At 41.6% G+C, this 20,152-nt stretch overlaps 1 protein-coding gene across 1 annotated transcript in view; it reads left to right on the top strand.

Moving 5' to 3' along the window:
• Window positions 1-19,128, top strand: part of LOC126259456 (alpha-tocopherol transfer protein-like) — a 62,829-nt gene extending 43,701 nt beyond the window's left edge. The window contains exon 7 of the mRNA XM_049956282.1: window positions 17,904-19,128. Coding sequence (XP_049812239.1) covers window positions 17,904-18,055 — 152 coding nt within the window. The 3' untranslated portion in view covers window positions 18,056-19,128. The remainder of the gene's footprint in view (window positions 1-17,903) is intronic.
• Window positions 19,129-20,152: the final 1,024 nt, after the last annotated feature.

Here is a 20,152-nt window from a genome sequence, read left to right as displayed (position 1 = left end):
CGCTAACCGCGCGTTGGGTCTTTGCCACTGTAGCTTCAGCGCCGCCGCCACCTCCGTTCTAGGCAAACGTAGACGGACGTTAGATGGTGAGGAGTCCGACGATTCCTCTTCCTTACTCCACTCTACTGAAAATATTCCATTGGAGGAGACTTCCAGAGTTCAGATCGGATGATAACAAGTCAGCTGCTGTTCAAGTTTCGAAAACGTCCAATGAGACCTGGTGGTAGTCAAGAGAAGGCAGGATTTGGTTACGATTGTGGACGGGGCTGTAATCAGTTGCTATTGGTTGCCTTTTAAAATTGCACACAATTTATTTTAAACCAGTAATTCTAGACTAAACAATAAATAAAAAAACTGCACTTATTTAATGAAGGAATAAAGGCAGTGTAAACAATAGTGCTTTTAGTGAGTTACAATTTAGCAAATCACCATTAAATACAGACACAACAGAAAATGTTTTGAAAGCAAGACGTCCATAGACGTAAGAGATACCTAACTCCTCGAAACTTTTGTTATTACCTCGTCCATATTTGGCGATGTTCGCTCTCTCTTATTACAATTTCATTTAGCCAGCGCGCATCCAGTGCTAATCTAAAGCCTTCGTCACGCTTAGGCGCAACAATAAGAGGATTGTTACATTCACTAGCTGCTTTTTCGCTGATACCCCATACCAAAATATGCAGAATTCCTTTTTTAACCGCTTGCTTTCTTGAAACATGTATCTGATAAGGTTTCTTGAAAAATACCTGCCCAGGCTTCACATTCAAACGGTATTCATACCTCCTAATTTCACCAGAAGTATTCGTAAATACATTATGATGAGTGGTTAATACTTCCCTTAATTACGCTCTTTATCAGAAATTTGATTTGTTGATTGCACCTTTGCCTCTATCTCTTCTAGGATATAGTTTTCCTCCGGATTAACACGTTGCACATTATTACTGAATTAAGTATCTTTCTGCAAGTATCCTTTATTCCTCATTAGCCTAATAGGTAGTTCCTTGGCTTCATAATTACTGCCTAAAAATTTCCTATTAAAGGCTCTTTTATTACCTGAGAATCAGGTAAGGTTTAAACTCATTTGTTCTGATCAAAATCAATCCTCCCTTTACGTTTTGTTAAGAAATCTGTGCCTATATTACCTCAACACTTAAACTCAGCACGATTAAACAAGGCTGATCTATTATCATGTCACCTATATCAATTGGTATCAGAGCTTCGTGCTGTACTGGTCTAGATACTTTCCCAGTGGTACCTATTGCTTTCAAACCACTCATTTTCATGACACATAATTAACTCTTATTTGGAATAGAATCAAAAAATGCTTGGGACAAAGTCCTCACTTCACCGCCACTGTCAGGAAGATAACGCACTATTAATCCTGAGACATTAGTTTTTATACTTGGGTAAGTTATTCTCGTCTGAACAGGCTCCTCATAAACATTTTCTAATAAATACTTTTCAATCTGTATCCAGTTAAAGTAGTATTGTTCAGTTCCAAATATATTCACACTTAGATTCATGGGGTCATCAATCTCTACATTCTTAACTGACTTTTGCAACCCGTCCAGCAACTCTAAATCAAAGCACTTGATGACTTCCTCTACTTCCGTTTGCTACCTATCAGCTAAACTATTCTCTATCTCTGAGCAACTGCGTCCTTGCAGAACGTGATATCTAGAACACTGCCTTCGGCTTTTACCGTTTGTGGCAAGTCAATACAGCTAACAGGTTCCTTGACCTCATTATTATTGCTACCCCATCATCCATCAATTACTCCGCTTCAAAACCTTGCCAAACTGACTCTACTTCTATACCGCAACTTTAGCCGTCAGACTTCCATTATCGTTGAAGATGTGAGCCTTCATTTCATCTTCGTCCCTATTAGATTCAAACCCGTTAATTTCTTCTTCCTATTACCTATAGCACTTTCTTTCTCTTGCTTGACCAGATTTTCTGAAGTGTCCAAAATGCTGTCAACTATATTATCAAAATGGTTTAGCACATCACTGGTAAAGTCAGTTCCTATTCTATCATCCATGTTATCTGTTTGCGCGCTTTGACTGACTGTCGTCTGTGTTTTTGTTGCTGGCTGTGTTACTGTTTCCGCCTTGTAAGCCCCAATTTCCTCATAGACGGGACTTAGTTTCCCACACGCGGCCTGTTGTGTTCATTTAATGTAGAATCAGATTGGGTAGCGGTCTGGTTTCCGTCTTGTCTAAAGGACACCTTATTTACATTTTCTGCTTTCGTCATAATAATAGTTGTGTCTGCCCACTCTTCCTCTACCATGGCCTTCATTACGATAATTAGACCTTGTATTCTGAACCTCCATATTTCCAACATTCACGTTCCCATTGTCATTATTTCTGTTGTTTACACGATCGTGAGAAGAACTCTTATTCTTTAACACCTGCTCCTCAGCAGCAGCTACTCTTTATACTTGCTCTAGACATTCAGTGAACATAGCCACACTATCCCCAGGTGCAGAAATGATTGTCTTCTGCCAATACAAAGCCAGCTTACCTTCAAGTCCCGTTATTAACCCTTTCCGGGTTTATATTTTCAGTCAGATGTGACAGCCGTGAAATCCAATGTCTAGAGAATTCTTTTACTGACTCACGTCGTGAAGCAAACTTTTTACCACTCCAAAACTCTCTCAAAACATCGTTTTGTTTGTTGAGTGGCCAATACTCGTAAAGAAATGCAGGTTTAAATTCAGAAAGAGTTTTGCGTCTTATCATTATGTCATCTAACTACCGTAAAGCATATCCTGGCAAATAATTTCTTATGAAAGAAATTTTCTCTCACTCTGACCATACATTAGGCAAAACACGCTCAAAATCGTTCCAGAACTCTAATGGGTGAATTTGCTTGTCTGGATCAAAACGTAAAAATTGACGACAGGCAATGAAAGTGTTGTCAACTGACCCAAAATGCTGAACAGTAGTATTACAGGAACTGCGAGAGGTTACTCAATTTTTGGTGTTAGTAATACTAGTATTTAATTCTTCAACTTGTAATTTTACTGCTTCCACGTTATTAGAAAATCTTTTTGCTCAACATCTTCACAAAATTTCACAGCCGGACTTTACTTTATTAATATCTTTCTGACAAGAATTTGCTATAATAGTTACTCCTTCAACTCGATGAGAGTAATGTTTGGATTCGTTGCCTACTCTTTCTGAAAACCTCCCTTCCAAATGTTCATCTGCGTCTTTGAATGGTTTGCGAATTTCGCCAATTTCAGTTTTGAAAGTACTATGAAATTTATTTAGTTGTTGCCCTACTTTGACTTGCAGATCGCGGTGGTTAGCATCAATTTTATGATTTGAACTATTCAGTTTTGAGGTCGATTAATCCTTTAATGCTTTATTACTAGATTCTATCTTACTACTTACCTGCTTGCTGTGGGATTCCACCTTACTTTTAAGTTCTTTATTGCTATCCCTGAGTTCTTTATGATGCGATTCAAGTTTAGTAAACAGCAATTGCATCTAATGTGATGCCTCTATATAGCCACTGATGATTTCCACTGTTTTAAAGGAGTTTCTAGCATTCGCAGACTTGCTTCAATTTCAGACATATTGAGCTCAATTTCATGATCTGATAACTTTATTAATTCTACCTTTTCCTTTTTGACCTCAACTGCAATTACCTCGTCATCACAAAATGCTACTGACTTTGCAGCACCATTGAAATTCAATTTACATTCTACTTTTGACAAATCACACTCCGATTTTCAGTTTATTACGTCGACGGAACCATCGTAATTAATTTCAGACTTTGATTCTGAGGATACGTCGTCAGAGACTGATTCCAGCTTAATTTTACATTTTTCTCATCAATATTTTCCACTTTTAGTAGCCTATTAGCAGCAACTAACAACTTATATCGAACTTAATTGCTGGACCTTGACGAATGATGAATGGTGTACCAGGAACCGTGAAGCGACGCGTTGCAGCGGCAGCAGCTGTGCCGTCGAGGATAGCATCGAGTGTCACCTACTGTGGTAGCTTCTGGGGGGCTGGGCACCAATGAGCGAGCGCAGTAACAGGTGGTTCACAGATCCTCGCAGCTCCGTGATGATGGACCGTCCTCTTGCAACCTCAGCGCCGGTGGTAGCCCCGATCTAGTGTCTTGTTCTCGCTTCCTTCCGTCACGATCAAGTTTACTGTGGCTAACATTCACAGCTTAGTTTCCCCACTTGCGGGCAAATCTTAGCACTGTTGTCGCACTGGTTTCTGTCCATTTCACTTCGGCATCCTGTTAGTGCCTACCGAGTTCGACGTTTTATACCGACCAGTTTCACTGTTTAATTTTCCGGTCGATGAACCATATGTGGGGCGGCGGCGCCGTCTGTTTACGAGAGCCTAAAAACTATTTTTGTGGTCAGCCAGAAAGCGATGGAGAAATTAATGACAATAGTTTCCAGTGTGAAAGTCCACATTCTTCGACCACGCGGGGTACCCAAGCGGTCTCAGGCGACTTGTCATGGTCCGCACGGTTCCCCTGTCGGAGATTCGAGTGTTCCCTCCGGCTTAGGTGTGTGTTCTTAGCGTAAGTTAGTTTAAGTTAAATTAAGCTGTGTGTAAGCTCAGCGACCAATGACCTCAGCAGTTAGGTCCCATAAAACCTCAACACGAATATCCAGTTTTCCACATTCTTCTTTTGTTCACTGAAAGAAATGTTTCTACTCTCTATATACTTAACAGAATCAGGAACTGTGGATATAAACGAATCTTTTGAATTCTAATTGATCGATATATTTGATAAACTTTCACACACACATCATAGTGGTATTCCTGATAATAATAACAATGATGTCACTATCAGAAACAGCACTATGAGCAATTCAGAGGCGACCTTTGCGGTAAGTCCCCATTAAATGGTCCTTCGTCCTGACTTCTGATACTCAAAGTTCATTGCTCGCCACAAAAGTGGAAAATAATGTCACCACATGCCACGCGGTTTTGTTACCAGTTACTTCTGTGAAATCTAAGCGATCCAGGATGGTGTACAGTCCTCGCGAATTCACTTCCTATTTCTACCGAAAACAAGCATTAAGTTGCAGCCAGGCTGTGATGTCACCGGAGGCAGCACGTAAGGCGGCGTTTCAATGACACGGACCGTATGTTAGCTGGGTGCGAAGTGAAGTCCGTTCACTGCCTCATCTTCTTCTTTTGCTTGTACCCTTGTCCCACAATTTTCGCAGGGTCGGCATTGTTGGATCAGGCATGGTTAATTGAAAGGGGTGCCTGGATGCCCTCCCTGCCACTGTCCTGTACCCCTTGGGATGGAATCAGTTTACCCTAGTTGTCTGCGTCTAGTATAACCATGGAATAGTGCGAACGTGTTTTACACGTCTGCAAGTTGTGTAAGTGAGGCGGGATGTGGGGACCAGCCAGGTATTCACCTAGCAACATGTGGAAAACCGCCTAAAAACCACATCCAGGCTGGCTGGCACACCGGCCCACGTCGTTAATCCGCTGGGCGGATTCGATCCGATGCCAGCGTGCCTACCCAAGTCCAGGAATCAGCGCAATAGCGCTCTCGGCTTACCTGTGGGTAAGTCCATTCACTGCATCTAAGGCGGTATTTATACATGTGCTCATCAGACGACCGAAGGGAACACCTACTGTCATCCACTCTATCCCCAACTAGCTGCATGTAAATGGCCGCTTTCTCGGACGCACATAATTTTATAACACATTTGTATCTTCGTAATTTATGTATGAATTATGTTGGATTTAATCACAGAGAAAGTTTTAACTCGCCTGCATTTAAACATTGTTCGCTAGAATTTTTAGAATGGAACCGACACAGTAGAACATGGCGTCTGAACTACCTCTTCAAGAGAGTTTGTACAGATTGTTATTTAAATAAAAGTCTTGAAACTTGTTATACCTTCATTATTTGGTAGATGTAATCAAGCGCATTCGTCAGAACTGTCTATCATTAATATAAATGATACTTAATCTACTATAAATTATGACGTCGTTGTTCCAAATTTAGTTTTCAGGAAATTTCTTCAAAACTATCAGAGGTAGCTCAATGGCGTCATGTAGTTAAGATTTCCATATGAAATTGAGCTTCATACCAATTTTCATTTTCCTAAGTCTAATATTTAGCTCCTTCAGTTTTTCTTAAAAAACTTGCTCTCATGAAGCTAAGACTTCTATTAGTTAATTTTGACACACATTTGCACATTCTGATCGATTTTTAGCTGTATAGCTTTATTATTTAGCGACACTTATTTTTTTCTTAAAACGATGAATTTAGGGGAAGTTATTCATCTGATGCCTCTGAGATTTGACGATTTAAACATTAACATACTGAAGCATATGCTGACAAAGCTTAGTAAAGCTTCTTCAATTTTTTATTTCATTCTTAAATTATGGCGGAATTCTTCGTATGTTACGCACAGGCGAGTTATGATGACGTGGTGTTAGTAGCAGTGAACTGGGGTAAGTCCCGGCACACCCGCTTGTCTCTGTATCTCTCACAATGATACAGCGCTTGTTTCGCCACAGGGTGTTTAATAGCCTTTTGTCGATATTCCGAGAGCACATTCTATCTGTTCATCAACGTTGTGTGCTTTGGCTCACGATCGTGATTTCTGTACCTAGTCGAATGCCGGAACATCTTCTGGGTGGCTGCAGCGACTTGTTTCTGGAGCCGTACTTTTTATTAAATAAGGCATTTGACCGGGTCAGACACAGATTCTTGATGCTGGTGATAAAGGCATCAGGTCTCAATCACACTGCTTATCAGGTACTGTCCACCCTATTCACTGGTATTCAAGCATGTGTTGCCGTGAATGGACTTCTCATTTCCCAGATCCCCAACCCACAAGGAGGAGGAGGAGGAGATTAGTGTTTAACGTCCCGTCGACAACGAGGTCATTAGAGACGGAGCGCAAGCTCGGGTGAGGGAAGGATGGGGAAGGAAATCGGCCATGCCCTTTCAAAGGAACCATCCCGGCATTTGCCTGTAGCGATTTAGGGAAATCACGGAAAACCTAAATCAGGATGGCCGGAGACGTGATTGAACCAACCCACAAGGCTTACCGCAAGGGAACCCCCTCTCCATGTCGTTTCTTGTCCTGTCAGTAGAACTTATAACTTATGCTTCGCGTTACTGTTGACCAGTTATGTGGCTGGAAAATATTAGGAGAAATCTTCTTGGTACGAGCGTACACGGATGAGGTTTGGTGTTGCTACGTCATATCGATGACATATTCTTGCTCAAGGTCTTATTGGATTCCTTTTGTTCTCTCGCTAGAGCCCGCACAAATGAACGGAAATGAACCCTGCTACCATTGCGGGCTTTCATTAAGTTGTAATTCCCTGTGTAACGGTGGTTGCTCGCCACAAATCTTTGTGGTTTACCGTGGATCGCTACGCAATGAAAATGGCTTCACTTAATTAGTAGGATTAGCAGGAGATGACGAATCGAATTCAAGGGGCAGTTGGTGAACACGAAAACCGTTCCCTCAGACTGCTTCACAAGTACGGATCTTACATCCCTAAACTTTCAGTAAAGTGTAGTATGTTGCACAAATATTCCCACTCCGCGCTATGATAGCACGCAAATTGGTGCAATTACCCGATCTTTTCCTTTGGAAAAGTCATATTTTTCCACTTCGGTATGAAGTGGTAGCGAGGCCCCGTGCGCCTAGAGAGTTGGAACTTCCCAGTATCAAAGTGCAGCCTACAATATTGATTATACGGAGTGATGTTTTCACTTCTACTCGTCAAGGGAAGGCAGGATTCAGTTACTATTGTCGACGGGGCCACAATGAGTTACTATTGGTTACCTTTTACAATTACATTTTATTTTAAACCAGTAATTCCAGACGAAACAGTAAGTAAAAATACCACACGTTATGTATAAAGGAGAACTCCAGTGTAAATAATAGTGTTTTCAGTGAGTTACAATTTAGCAAATCACCATTAAATACAGATACTACAGATAATGTTTTAAAAGCAAGCCACAGTGATCTGGGCAGAAGGCCTTACACGCCAGGAATGCCAATTAATTAACAATTGTTTAAAACTCGCTGCAACGTACAAATTACAGGTACTGAAATATTAAAGGCTATTCGCCACAAACACAGCAGACGGCGTCAGACGCGAGGAATGGCAGTAAATGAGGTTCTAAAGGCGTACTGCGTAAATACCGATACCAAATTAGAATTTGAAGGCAAGCGACCACGATAACAGCTTGTAACCTCCCCCTCACTTATCGACCTTAATGACAGTGAAATATTAAACCGCGTGTACCTAATGGGAATTTGGGAAAAACAATCGTCACCGAAGTTAATCTGTCGGTAAAGAGGGAGGAAAAGGTTTCATCTAAATGAAAGGAAAAATGCAAATGAAATTGGTGGAAATTAATTTTGAGAAAAGGGTAAAACTAATAAAGAAAGTAAATGTGCGGTCGTCACGTTAACAATTAATTGGCGTTAATTAGATATTTGACATTTGGGGGAAATTACTGTCGCCAGTCCTATGGACAATTAGTATAGTAACTGAAAAAGAAAGGTTATTACACATATAATTAGCACTAGATGCGTGGCAACTGAAGGTTGACACGTGTAGTGTGAAAACTGAAAGTTTGTCAGAAGTAATAAATTTCGCTACACTATGACTTAATTTAGCAAAGGAATTAATAAAACCGGAAAATTGAAAGTTAATTTAGTGACTGAAATTAATAATGAGCTTTGTTTCTGAAGCACATCGAAATTCAGTAAAATACGGTTAGTCTTGGGCTACCTCAACAATCATTTCAAAAGCTACTTGAATCTACGCAATTTAGAAATAAGAGATTTAACTTTGAACTTGAATTATATGATTCTGAATAATTAACAATAGTAAAATTTAGTACGTACCATGCTGAGCTGCAGTCACAGGTAAGCTAAAATATGGTAACAAAACTCGCACTCTTAATTTGTGCTTGTGTAATCTAAATATTGTAGCCAGCTATGAATACTTTAACTGAACATTGAAATTAAAGCAGTGAAATGGAATTATATCACTTTAATGCTCGCGTTTGAATTTCAATGACACTCGGGTTCATTTCGGAAAAGGAAGGGACCCTGCTTGGTAATGCAATTGGGACAATGAGCAACAAAGGTTCATTCTAAGTTGCTGTAATTTGGTGAGACGAATTGGACAGTTTGAAAAGCTGAGGTCTGCCATACAGTTCTAAAACTTTACGTGCTACCAGTCTTCCTTGTTGGCTGATTGAAGGTTTGAAGTCGTCGATCGAGGAGGTGGCGACAGTCACTCATTGTCGGCCGTCGCCGTTGCAGAAGCTGGATGTTGGCGCGCCTTCTTCTCGACACGGTCTCCAGCCGAAACGGGCTCTTGATGTGTGCCAGCTAACGCTTCCCGTCCGCGAAACCATGTCAGAAACTAAGATAGCAAGTCGAGCGCAATTACATGCTGCCAAACCCCGAAAGCGCGGCAACTCGCGGGAGGGTCACACAACACACCTGCTCCACTGCACTACTCCAGCCAGACACTCTCTGCTCTGCCCGCGCTCCACGCGGCAGAGTTAACACTACCAAAGATCCTAAACACTTTGGTTCTCCACATGACCTATCGATGTATTCGTTCGACAGCATAGTTTTCCCTAGGCAAGACCCAGCGTAAAATACAAATAATATTTACAAAACAAACCAATTATACATCGACATAGATGCATAAATATATATACAAATAGTAAAAAATTACAATATATAAAGGCACAGAAAAGTCATATATTAAGGTAACAAAATAAGAAAAAAATTTATAGTACAATGGATGGAAATAGGAGGATATGCATTTCCGGCATTACACGTGCCCCACATTGTCTGTGGATGTTCGTGTAACCTAAACAGACTCAGAAAATGTCCCAAAAAGGAAAAAAACAGCGGAAATGCATATGCTCAAAACATCTAGAAAATGTAGCATTAGGCTAATTAACCATAAACCAATTTCTAGACCAAAATAATTGAGTGGAGACACTCCTAATCTTATTCCACTCTGTCATCTTACACAAAAGAAAACATGTTGACAATATATTAAAATTCATAGAAAACATAGAAAATGGTTTAGCTATTCTAAAATCAATAAAATTCCTAACAGTATCAAGAAATGGAATACATGGTCATAAAAACAGGTAGATCAAAATACGCAAATTAATAATTAATTACATAGAATACACATTTTTATACAACCTTTTCACAATTAATACTCTCGTCTTGAGAGTCCACTTAACGCTAAACAAGACAATAATATACAGCAGATCGAAAAAAGAAAACATAAATATTGAAAGCAGAATTCCTTCACATCAGCTGTCCGGGAAGAAAAACAACTCCGCCTTCCGTACCCGCAAGTACAAAGAATGGCGACAGCGGCAGAAGAGGCGACAGCGACTCCGCCTCGCCAGTATTGTTGCGCCCGCCTGTGCGGCACGCTTGATCTCACTCGCCCTTGTAACGGCACTTCCAGAACGTCCGTTTCACTGATTTCTTTCGGAAAAACTCACTCCCGAGTAATCTCAAGGAGTCCATTAACACTATCACAGTGGATAACTCAACACTGTCCATCATCATACGCATGTACTAGCCTGAAACTTAAAACAGCGTCTAAGTACATCGGCAATGACTAGTAAATCACATATTTATGAAATCTTACAGCTAGTTACAATATCATTTTTACATTCCTTAGTCTACTGTGACTCAGCTGAAAACTTAAAATAGCAGCTTGGATTTTTCAATTGATTAAGAATCAGTTACTCATAAATCATTTAATCAAAATTAATTACATATTAATTACAACTTCTTTAATGTCCTCTTGGTCAGGCAAAAGCATGGCAATCTAGCAAATCGTTAAATATTACACTCTATATTTATATACTGTACAAATTACCTACTTTGTGGTATTAATCAAACCAATTATACATCGACAAACCAATTCTACATCGACATAGATGCATAAATATATATACAAGTAGTAAAACAATTACAATATATAAAGGCACAGAAATGTCATATATTCAGGTATCAAAATAAGAAAAAAATTTATAGTACAATAGATGGAAATAGGAGGATATGCATTTCCGGCGTTACAAGCTGAAGGCCTTATACAACAAGAATGGCAATAAATTAAGAATTGTTTAATGACTCGCGGCAATTTACAGCTTACAGGTATTCAAATAGCAAGGTAAGTCGCCACAAACGCAGCAGAAGGCATCGGGCGCCAGGAATGGCACTAAATAAGGTTTCAAGGGTTACTGGTAAAATAGAAATTCCAAATTAAAATTTCAAGGCAAATGACCACAATCAGCAACGGCAATAATATAGAAATATCGAAAATTGATGTGAAACAGCAAATACAAAAGCAAAAGTTAATTTAAAAAAACAAGCAACTGACCCAGATGGTGCTCCAGGAATCGCTCTCTGAGAACGTCCGGCAGCAAACACTTTCGTGAGCTATGAGATAGGCATCCAAGAGTTGCATTTACCTCACAAGACGGAAAGTCAGACTAGTGGCAACGAATGACTAATGATAATCTTGCTGGAGCTACCTGACGTCTGGCAAACCAAATGCAACGATGGAACAATATTCCAAAGCCGGAACCGATGGTCATGCTCTACGTCCAGAATACTGTGTTTAGAACCACTGAACTAGAAAGGAATCATTATCACGAGAGTAGAGGAATCTCCAACCGGCCTACAATAAAGAAACCTGTCAAAACTACACGCCTTACCGGACAGCAGCACCAAGGCGAGGAAATGTAGATTTCCGTTACATACACTAAACCCCAGGGCAGGGATACCACAATGGTGGAGGTTTCACTACTTAGATAGATATGCGCTCATCTTAAAGACTGCGGGATCCGGTTTACCCTCGTGACCACAGCCCTTCCATCCGGCAGTCCATGTGTGCTACCAGCGTTCCCAGCCGTCCTGGCTTGTGCTCCGTGCCCAACCGAACTCTGCACTCACACGACCCGGTTAAACAACGACGTCGCCCCAAACATACGGCAACATATACTACATATCGATACCCGCCGCTGCTGCCATTAGTGGCCAGGCAATGCTTGCGAGACCGAGTAGCGCCAGTCAACATGAGAAGAAGACAAAGTACTGCAACCAAGCCAACTAAACGATACTGTCTGGGCTCCGAGAGAGGGCGGAAACCTACAAACAGCACCAAGGTGAGACGCAGTGCGGTTCAACTCGAGCTACTTATTCCATTACATCTCTCTTATCTACACTCCTGGAAATGGAAAAAAGAACACATTGACACCGGTGCCTCAGACCCACCATACTTGCTCCGGACACTGCGAGAGGGCTGTACAAGCAATGATCACACGCACGGCACAGCGGACACACCAGGAACCGCGGTGTTGGCCGTCGAATGGCGCTAGCTGCGCAGCATTTGTGCACCGCCGCCGTCAGTGTCAGCCAGTTTGCCGTGGCATACGGAGCTCCATCGCAGTCTTTAACACTGGTACCATGCCGCGACAGCGTGGACGTGAACCGTATGTGCAGTTGACGGACTTTGAGCGAGGGCGTATAGTGGGCATGCGGGAGGCCGGGTGGACGTACCGCCGAATTGCTCAACACGTGGCGCGTGAGGTCTCCACAGTACATCGATGTTGTCGCCAGTGGTCGGCGGAAGGTGCACGTGCCCGTCGACCTGGGACCGGACCGCAGCGACGCACGGATGCACGCCAAGACCGTAGGATCCTACGCAGTGCCGTAGGGGACCGCACCGCCACTTCCCAGCAAATTAGGGACACTGTTGCTCCTGGGGTATCGGCGAGGACCATTCGCAACCGTCTGCATGAAGCTGGGCTACGGTCCCGCACACCGTTAGGCCGTCTTCCGCTCACGCCCCAACATCGTGCAGCCCGCCTCCAGTGGTGTCGCGACAGGCGTGAATGGAGGGACGAATGGAGACGTGTCGTCTTCAGCGACGAGAGTCGCTTCTGCCTTGGTGCCAATGATGGTCGTATGCGTGTTTGGCGCCGTGCAGGTGAGCGCCACAATCAGGACTGCATACGACCGAGGCACACAGGGCCAACACCCGGCATCATGGTGTGGGGAGCGATCTCCTACACTGGCCGTACACCACTGGTGATCGTCGAGGGGACACTGAATAGTGCACGGTACATCCAAACCGTCATCGAACCCATCGTTCTACCATTCCTAGACCGGCAAGGGAACTTGCTGTTCCAATAGGACAATGCACGTTCGCATGTATCCCGTGCCACCCAACGTGCTCTAGAAGGTGTAAGTCAACTACCCTGGCCAGCAAGATCTCCGGATCTGTCCCCCATTGAGCATGTTTGGGACTGGATGAAGCGTCGTCTCACGCGGTCTGCACGTCCAGCACGAACGCTGGTCCAACTGAGGCGCCAGGTGGAAATGGCATGGCAAGCCGTTCCACAGGACTACATCCAGCATCTCTACGATCGTCTCCATGGGAGAATAGCAGCCTGCATTGCTGCGAAAAGTGGATATACACTGTACTAGTGCCGACATTGTGCATGCTCTGTTGCCTGTGTCTATGTGCCTGTGGTTCTGTCAGTGTGATCATGTGATGTATCTGACCCCAGGAATGTGTCAATAAAGTTTCCCCTTCCTGGGACAATGAATTCACGGTGTTCTTATTTCAATTTCCAGGAGTGTATGTGTCTTCAACCAGCCAGTCTAACTCCTCATGCCGATGATGGCCGATTAACTCTAAATTACGGTACATAGATGAATTTTTGGTTATAGTAATACTTCTGGGAAGCGTAATTTTGTCAGTGACACACCTTACCACTGATCTTTGCTTTCTCGTTGGAGAGTTCTGTCATCACTCTTCCAGTTGAAATTGCCGCTCCCGTTATGTCCTGGAAAGAGAGTGGTTTCGATTTATTTATCCTAGACTCCTGATGGAAGTCACTTCATCGTGGTATTGGGACATTCTGGGATTTATGTGTATCAAGTTTCATTTTCATAAAAAATAAGAAATTAATAAAAATAAAAATATAAAAAATTAAAAGTGGAAATAAATAAACAACCTGGTACCATATCCATTTGATGAACCAGCTCTTTCCTGCGAAAGACAAAGTTCCTCGGTTCCATTCTCGGTCCAATAGACAGTTCAAAAACAAAAAATAAGACGGTAGAGCCCTTACCATGAAAGGCTAAGTCCCCATTTCTAGTCTCGGTCCGGCACATAGTTTCAATCTGCCAGGAAGTTTTATATCAGCTGAAGAGTGAAAATTTCATTCGGTATACATCTCAATCCTCTTCGGTCACATGCGTCTTCCTGTTGTACCCTTTCTGTGAAACATCCTTCACTCGTTACTCTCCTACCAGTGATTAATACAAAATAAAATAAGTAGGTGGTTCAACTTATCCAACTAACACTCCAACAGAAGAGTATACGGATATAAGATGGTAGACAGCACACAGCTGTACATAATACAACTATTGAGTAAGATTCCCAACATTAAATCTGACCTTACAATAAAACAAGAACGATATCATTTTGTGCCACGTACTTTTTTTTTGGATGATCACCAAATTGTTGCTCTCGAAGAACAGGTACTTCCCTCTATGATACAGTCTCATGACTGCTGTGTAATAAACTCTTCTATGACTGGTTGCGGATAATGTGGTTTTCTCTACTATATGTGATAAACAGGCAGTTCATCTTCAGATAAGATTCCGTGCTTCGTCAGTATGGTCACCAACAAAAACCCATGAGAATCAAACAGAGCCTCAAGCTCTAGTAACATCATCTGCATTGCTAACTTTTCTATTAATTCCAACTATTTTACATGCTTCTGTAATACAGCTAAACAGATAGAGCTTAGGACAGGAACTTCAACACCATGATCCTGTAAAACCACCAGCCTGTGATATGGAGTGTCTGTGTGGGTAAATGCTAGTGAGGCTGGAGTGAATGAGTGAGCGAGTTAGTGTGACAACGTTTTTAGCTCTTTTTCTCACATTCTTTTCTTTAAATATTTGTAAAGGCGCTGATGACCTCGACGTTGAGTATCCGCACAGCCTCGGAAACAAAAGATCTAAAATCTCCAAGTGAGTGATTGTCGACCTCTTAGACATATCTCTGTTCTCAGTCTGAAAGTTATCCATTTCAGTGCGTATTACAAGCTCACTCTTCTGATACCTGTCGGCTGGCTTCTGCAGACAGTTCGTCTGCAAGCCCCTCAACAAGTTGCGAAGTGTGAACTGCGGTTCATGCTCTAAATACTCTGTCGAGCAGAAAAGATACGATTACGTCCTTAACAGTGTGGTTGGCCCAACAAAGCAAAACCTGTACTGTGAGGCGGGGGTTCAGTAAGTCTTTAGTAGGTTTCTGCAGGTGTGGTACACTAGATATTTACATACAGATGACGCATTCCACGAATTACGGGGTTGATGGTTTGTGTGCTCGTGTGTGTCCCCGATTAGTTCCATCAGGTGCAAAGGAGGTAAATTTTGTGACCATGAAATCAACGTGAGTTCACTATCATATTTCTCAAAGCACTACAGCACTATTTTGGTACTGTGATACAGACAGTAGTCCGTCTGGAAGATACCATTGCCGTAGTGTAGGACGTGAGACATGACGGGATGGAGAATTCCCTTCTCTTCAGCGCGCACCGTTCTCCTTTATAGGTAACAAAATCTTCCCACTACACTTGTCTACAACGAAATACCAAATTTTTAATTTGTTGCCAACAGAAAATTAAATGAAATAAATTAAAAGTTTCCAAGAAAAACGTCATAACATCAAGCTAAAACACATCCACGTAAGACACTTCGGTGTTCAACTTCCATCCAGGTCCGATGCAAAATGTCCGTATAAATGCAGCCGATCACTTCCACAGTTCGAATGCGGAGGTTCTGAAGGTCGTGCATTGCAATGGCGAATGCCCAGTCCTCCAAAGATCTCCATAGAAGAATGGTGTGGTGTCAGGAGGATGAGGAGACCAGCATCCTGAAAATGTTCAATTTAGAGCTATCCGAACGTTTAACGACGACTAAGGTGTGGCAGCATCTCGCTGAAACCAAAGGTTTGCTTCCAGGTCTTCAGTCTAGGGAAAAACAAACATCTCCGCCATGTCTAGGTACGTCGTCTCTCTGATAATATCCTGAGCAAAGAAATACGGTCCATTTACCTTGTCGCACGTGAAACCACACCAAACGTTCACTTTCGAAACATCTCGCACATTTTCCGAGATACTGTAAGGATTCTGTGAGTCCCAAAGGCGAACATTATGCCCGTACACGATTCCAGAGACATGGAAACTGGTTCCATCAGAAAACATCACACTTGACAGCAAAGTAGGATTCCGGGTGATTCGGTTAAGTATTTCACATGCAACTCGATATCACTCTTGCTTGTGATAGGGCTTTATGGGCTGCAGAATCTGCAACTAGTATGAATACAAACGCAACAGCTTTTTGAGGATCTTATAGTTGCACGTGGCATCTGAAGCTGCCATGGGAAATGACGGATTAATTTGTGTGGTCTTCGTTTTAATGCTTGTTGACATTCTCCCTTTGTTATTATTCCAGATACTGATTATGGCATCCCTTTGTTCTTTTGGGGTCTCGTGCTGCTTTCTCGTAAAGTAAACTGCCTTTGAACCATATGAATGAATTTAAACTCTGCGTACAAAAGCATAGTCCGTGCGTACTACTGCACTAACGAGATTTCCGCTTAGATGGACTACAATTAAACAATGAAAATGTGTTAAACCTTGACAAAACTTAGGCAGCTACTTTAGGTCCTTTTGCACCCAACGGTCAAGTCAGACCTAAAAAAAAAAGTTTTATTTTCAATCCACCTCAAGAGATAGCCCATTTAGTTGTTGATAGCCTGTGTTTTGTGGTAAGTGTAACCATTGTATCCCACAGACTGCAATATGTGTGCGATTCACGTAGACGACATGCAAAGTTCAATTTCATAAGACCTCTCTTCCTATGTACTATTTAAGAAATTACCTAAATGTGATCGGCAGGACGGTGTTTCCAACCGCTGTCCTTTAGAAAGGATTCCGTTATGTTGACAACAGCACAAATTTGCATCTTAATGTAATATGCTGTGGTAATTATGGTTTCCACACAAGTTCTAAGCTATTAGTGCTTCAAGAAACGTCATACTCTTCCTAGAATAAGAATGATTTCGGATATTGGCATATTAAAGCGTGTGTCTCTTGCGAGCCCTTTACAACCTTTACGAAGTGCTTGTATTTCAACTGCACTTTTCCAATTTCGAGGCATAAAACTAATAAAAATAATGAAACAGCATTACTCTCTCAAGTCACTTATTTGTGAACACCATACTCCCTCTCAAGAGAGGAGAAAAAATATGTCCAAACAGTAAAGTTTTATCGAAAGAGAAGTTTGCGACGCAATAAAGTAGCAAGTTGAACCGTATGATATTACTGCTCGTACTTGTCGATTGGAACCTGGAGATCAATGGATGCCGACCGGCCGCCGTGTCATCTTTTTCCAAGTGGCGTCAGGTGGATTTAGTAAGAAAGGTCGTGCGTTCAACACACCCTCTCCCTGCCGTTGTCCATTTTCCAGACTTCGGGACCGATATTTTTCATTCAAGTGGCTCCTCAAATGCCATCAGGAGGCTAAGAGTACCCCGTCGCACTCTTCCCACCGAGGAAAAACCCTTATCAGTACCGCGATTCTTACCCAGCTTCTCCGCATGAGATTCGTCAACACTGACAACTCTGCTGAGGACGCCGACATTGCTGATTAAATTTGCTCACAAAAGGAAACTTATGTAATCACATATATCTGAGTCTAATGTACGTTATTATCTAGCATTTGAGCATAAGTTACTAAAAGAATGCAGAAATAAAAATTATTTCTTTATTTTCAGACTCTGTCTATGCTGAGTTGGTTAAGCACAGAGAATGGTTTCTGGAAGAGGACAAATACGTCGCGGACGAGAGCAAGAGACCTAAGGACAATGGCTACAGCTACGAACTCTTTGGTGTGGACGGATCCTTCAAAAAGCTGCAATTGGACTGACCACATCAAAGGCAGAAAGCGTAGTACCACTATGATGTGCATGTCGTATCTTGTTTTCAAGCACTGTTGGGATTTCTTCTCCACATCAGATGGGCGTTTTTCATTGTTGTAATAACGTAGCTGATGGTTCAAAATTTCCGCTCAGGCAATACAAAATTGAAATATAGAACCACAATGAATCTGCAACAGAAAAAGAGTAATGTTTATTGATGGGGAACTAGACTTATTAGGTTGAAGGATAAATCTTTTGGGTGATTAGGCGGCGCCATGTTCCTCTTCAAACAGTTCCGTCAGATCCGAGGATATCTCCTTGGTTATTCGTCACACACATTGTTTATATTTTCATACATGGGTTAAGTAGATCTTTCGTTATGCAGTACCCTGATATTCCAGCTACAACGTGGTTACAGACGGTTAAGGTAATTAAAATCGTTATCAATAGTTACCGAAGAGTGAATTTAATAATTCTGACTTGCTGGAAACCTCACAGTCTCATGTGAAAAAGCGGATCACAGCGCGACTAGTAATTCAAAAATCGCTATACTGTTCTAAGTTATACCAAAACCTTAGATCAATTTGGAAGCAAGATATTTTGGTATTACCACACAAAATATTAAACAACACACATCTTACGAATTACTAAATATTTATTACCTTACAAAAACGTCAATTTCTCGCAGCTCACCACAAGCTGATATAGCCAAGATGCAGCAAATATTTCAGAATCCCACTTAACTGGCACTCAGTCGTAAATCTACAAAGCAATTTTTAAAAAGAAAACTCTTTTATCAAAAATAATCTGGTACTGTAATATTGTAGCCAGACTGATTTACTATATAGTGAGATCCTGAAACCGGTGTTTAAGATTAGATTTTATATAGTTCTCTTGTGTATGTGTGTATGTGTGTGTGTCTGTTAGTGTGTGCACGGTACTGATAGCAAGACACCTCTGAAAATACTGCCACAACACCAAAAGGACTTTGTAAGAAGGGAATAGACTGGGGGCGAACCCTATATATATAGAAACTTTGTTTAAAACCTGCAATATTAAATAAAAGTAATCCTAAATGCCACTTTGTGTCACTTTGCACTCGCAACCACCCACTGTCACCCTCCTGTGTTTGTGTTGTGCGTGTGTGCGTGTACAGTGTATTTTAAGGTAACTTCGTATCTTTCACTGTGGAAAAGCAAGTTCTGGTGGGATAGGTTAGAAAATGGCGGAAGTCACGCGAGGTCATAAGCGGCTGAAGTCGCAGCTACCTGTTCTTCTCCTACAGAACTGAAGTAGTAGGAATATGTTTTACACTGGGGAATGAACTGAAATGATCAGGTTATGTTTATATAAATTCCGTTCTGGAATTCCTTAGATGTTTTTGAATGTATTTAAACTTTCTGCAATGTTCCAGAGCTTTCCGTAAGCGCGAATTTGATAAATCATAATTCACAGGAATTGGGTACAACTAATCTATCTACACCAAGCTCTACTAGCAACAGAACTATGAAGTCCACATTGCAGAGTAGTGTCAATATCCACCTTTAGTTTTGTTTGATTAATTTCAAATACTGTCCGGAAAACCATATTAAAAAGGTGTATTTATAGTAGCCGTGAACAAAGAAATTCGTAGAGCAGCAAAATTTTGATCAACATCAACAAACTCGAGTATGAGCTCATTGAAACAACAACGAATTGTAGTGCACATAATTGTTTTATTAAGCACTGTTCATGTTAGAAGCTGTATCGTCAGACAATTGTATTCGAGCTGTTGAAAGTAAGTTGTTGATGCAAGGTTCAATATTTAAAATCGTAACCTCAGGAAACTTGGATTTTTCGCTCATATTATTGATCCACCTATGACGTTGTATCTTTCAATTTTGCTTATGTAACTATGAAAGCAGGAGAAATAATCTCGGAAAATATTACTTTCCTTTCTATTTGTTGTTTAGCTTTTGGATCCCTATCTAATAGTGTTGGCCAATGGCCTTGCCGCAGTGGTTAACACCGGTTCCCGTCATATCACCGAAGTTAAGCGCTGTCCGGCTGGGCTAGCACTTGAATAGGTGACCATCCGATATGCCGAGCGCTGTTGGCAGACTGGC

The sequence above is a fragment of the Schistocerca nitens genome, chromosome 5 (genome assembly GCF_023898315.1).
Source record: "Schistocerca nitens isolate TAMUIC-IGC-003100 chromosome 5, iqSchNite1.1, whole genome shotgun sequence".
NCBI classification, from domain to species: Eukaryota; Metazoa; Arthropoda; class Insecta; order Orthoptera; family Acrididae; genus Schistocerca; species Schistocerca nitens.
This window is presented reverse-complemented; position numbering and strand designations above follow the sequence as displayed.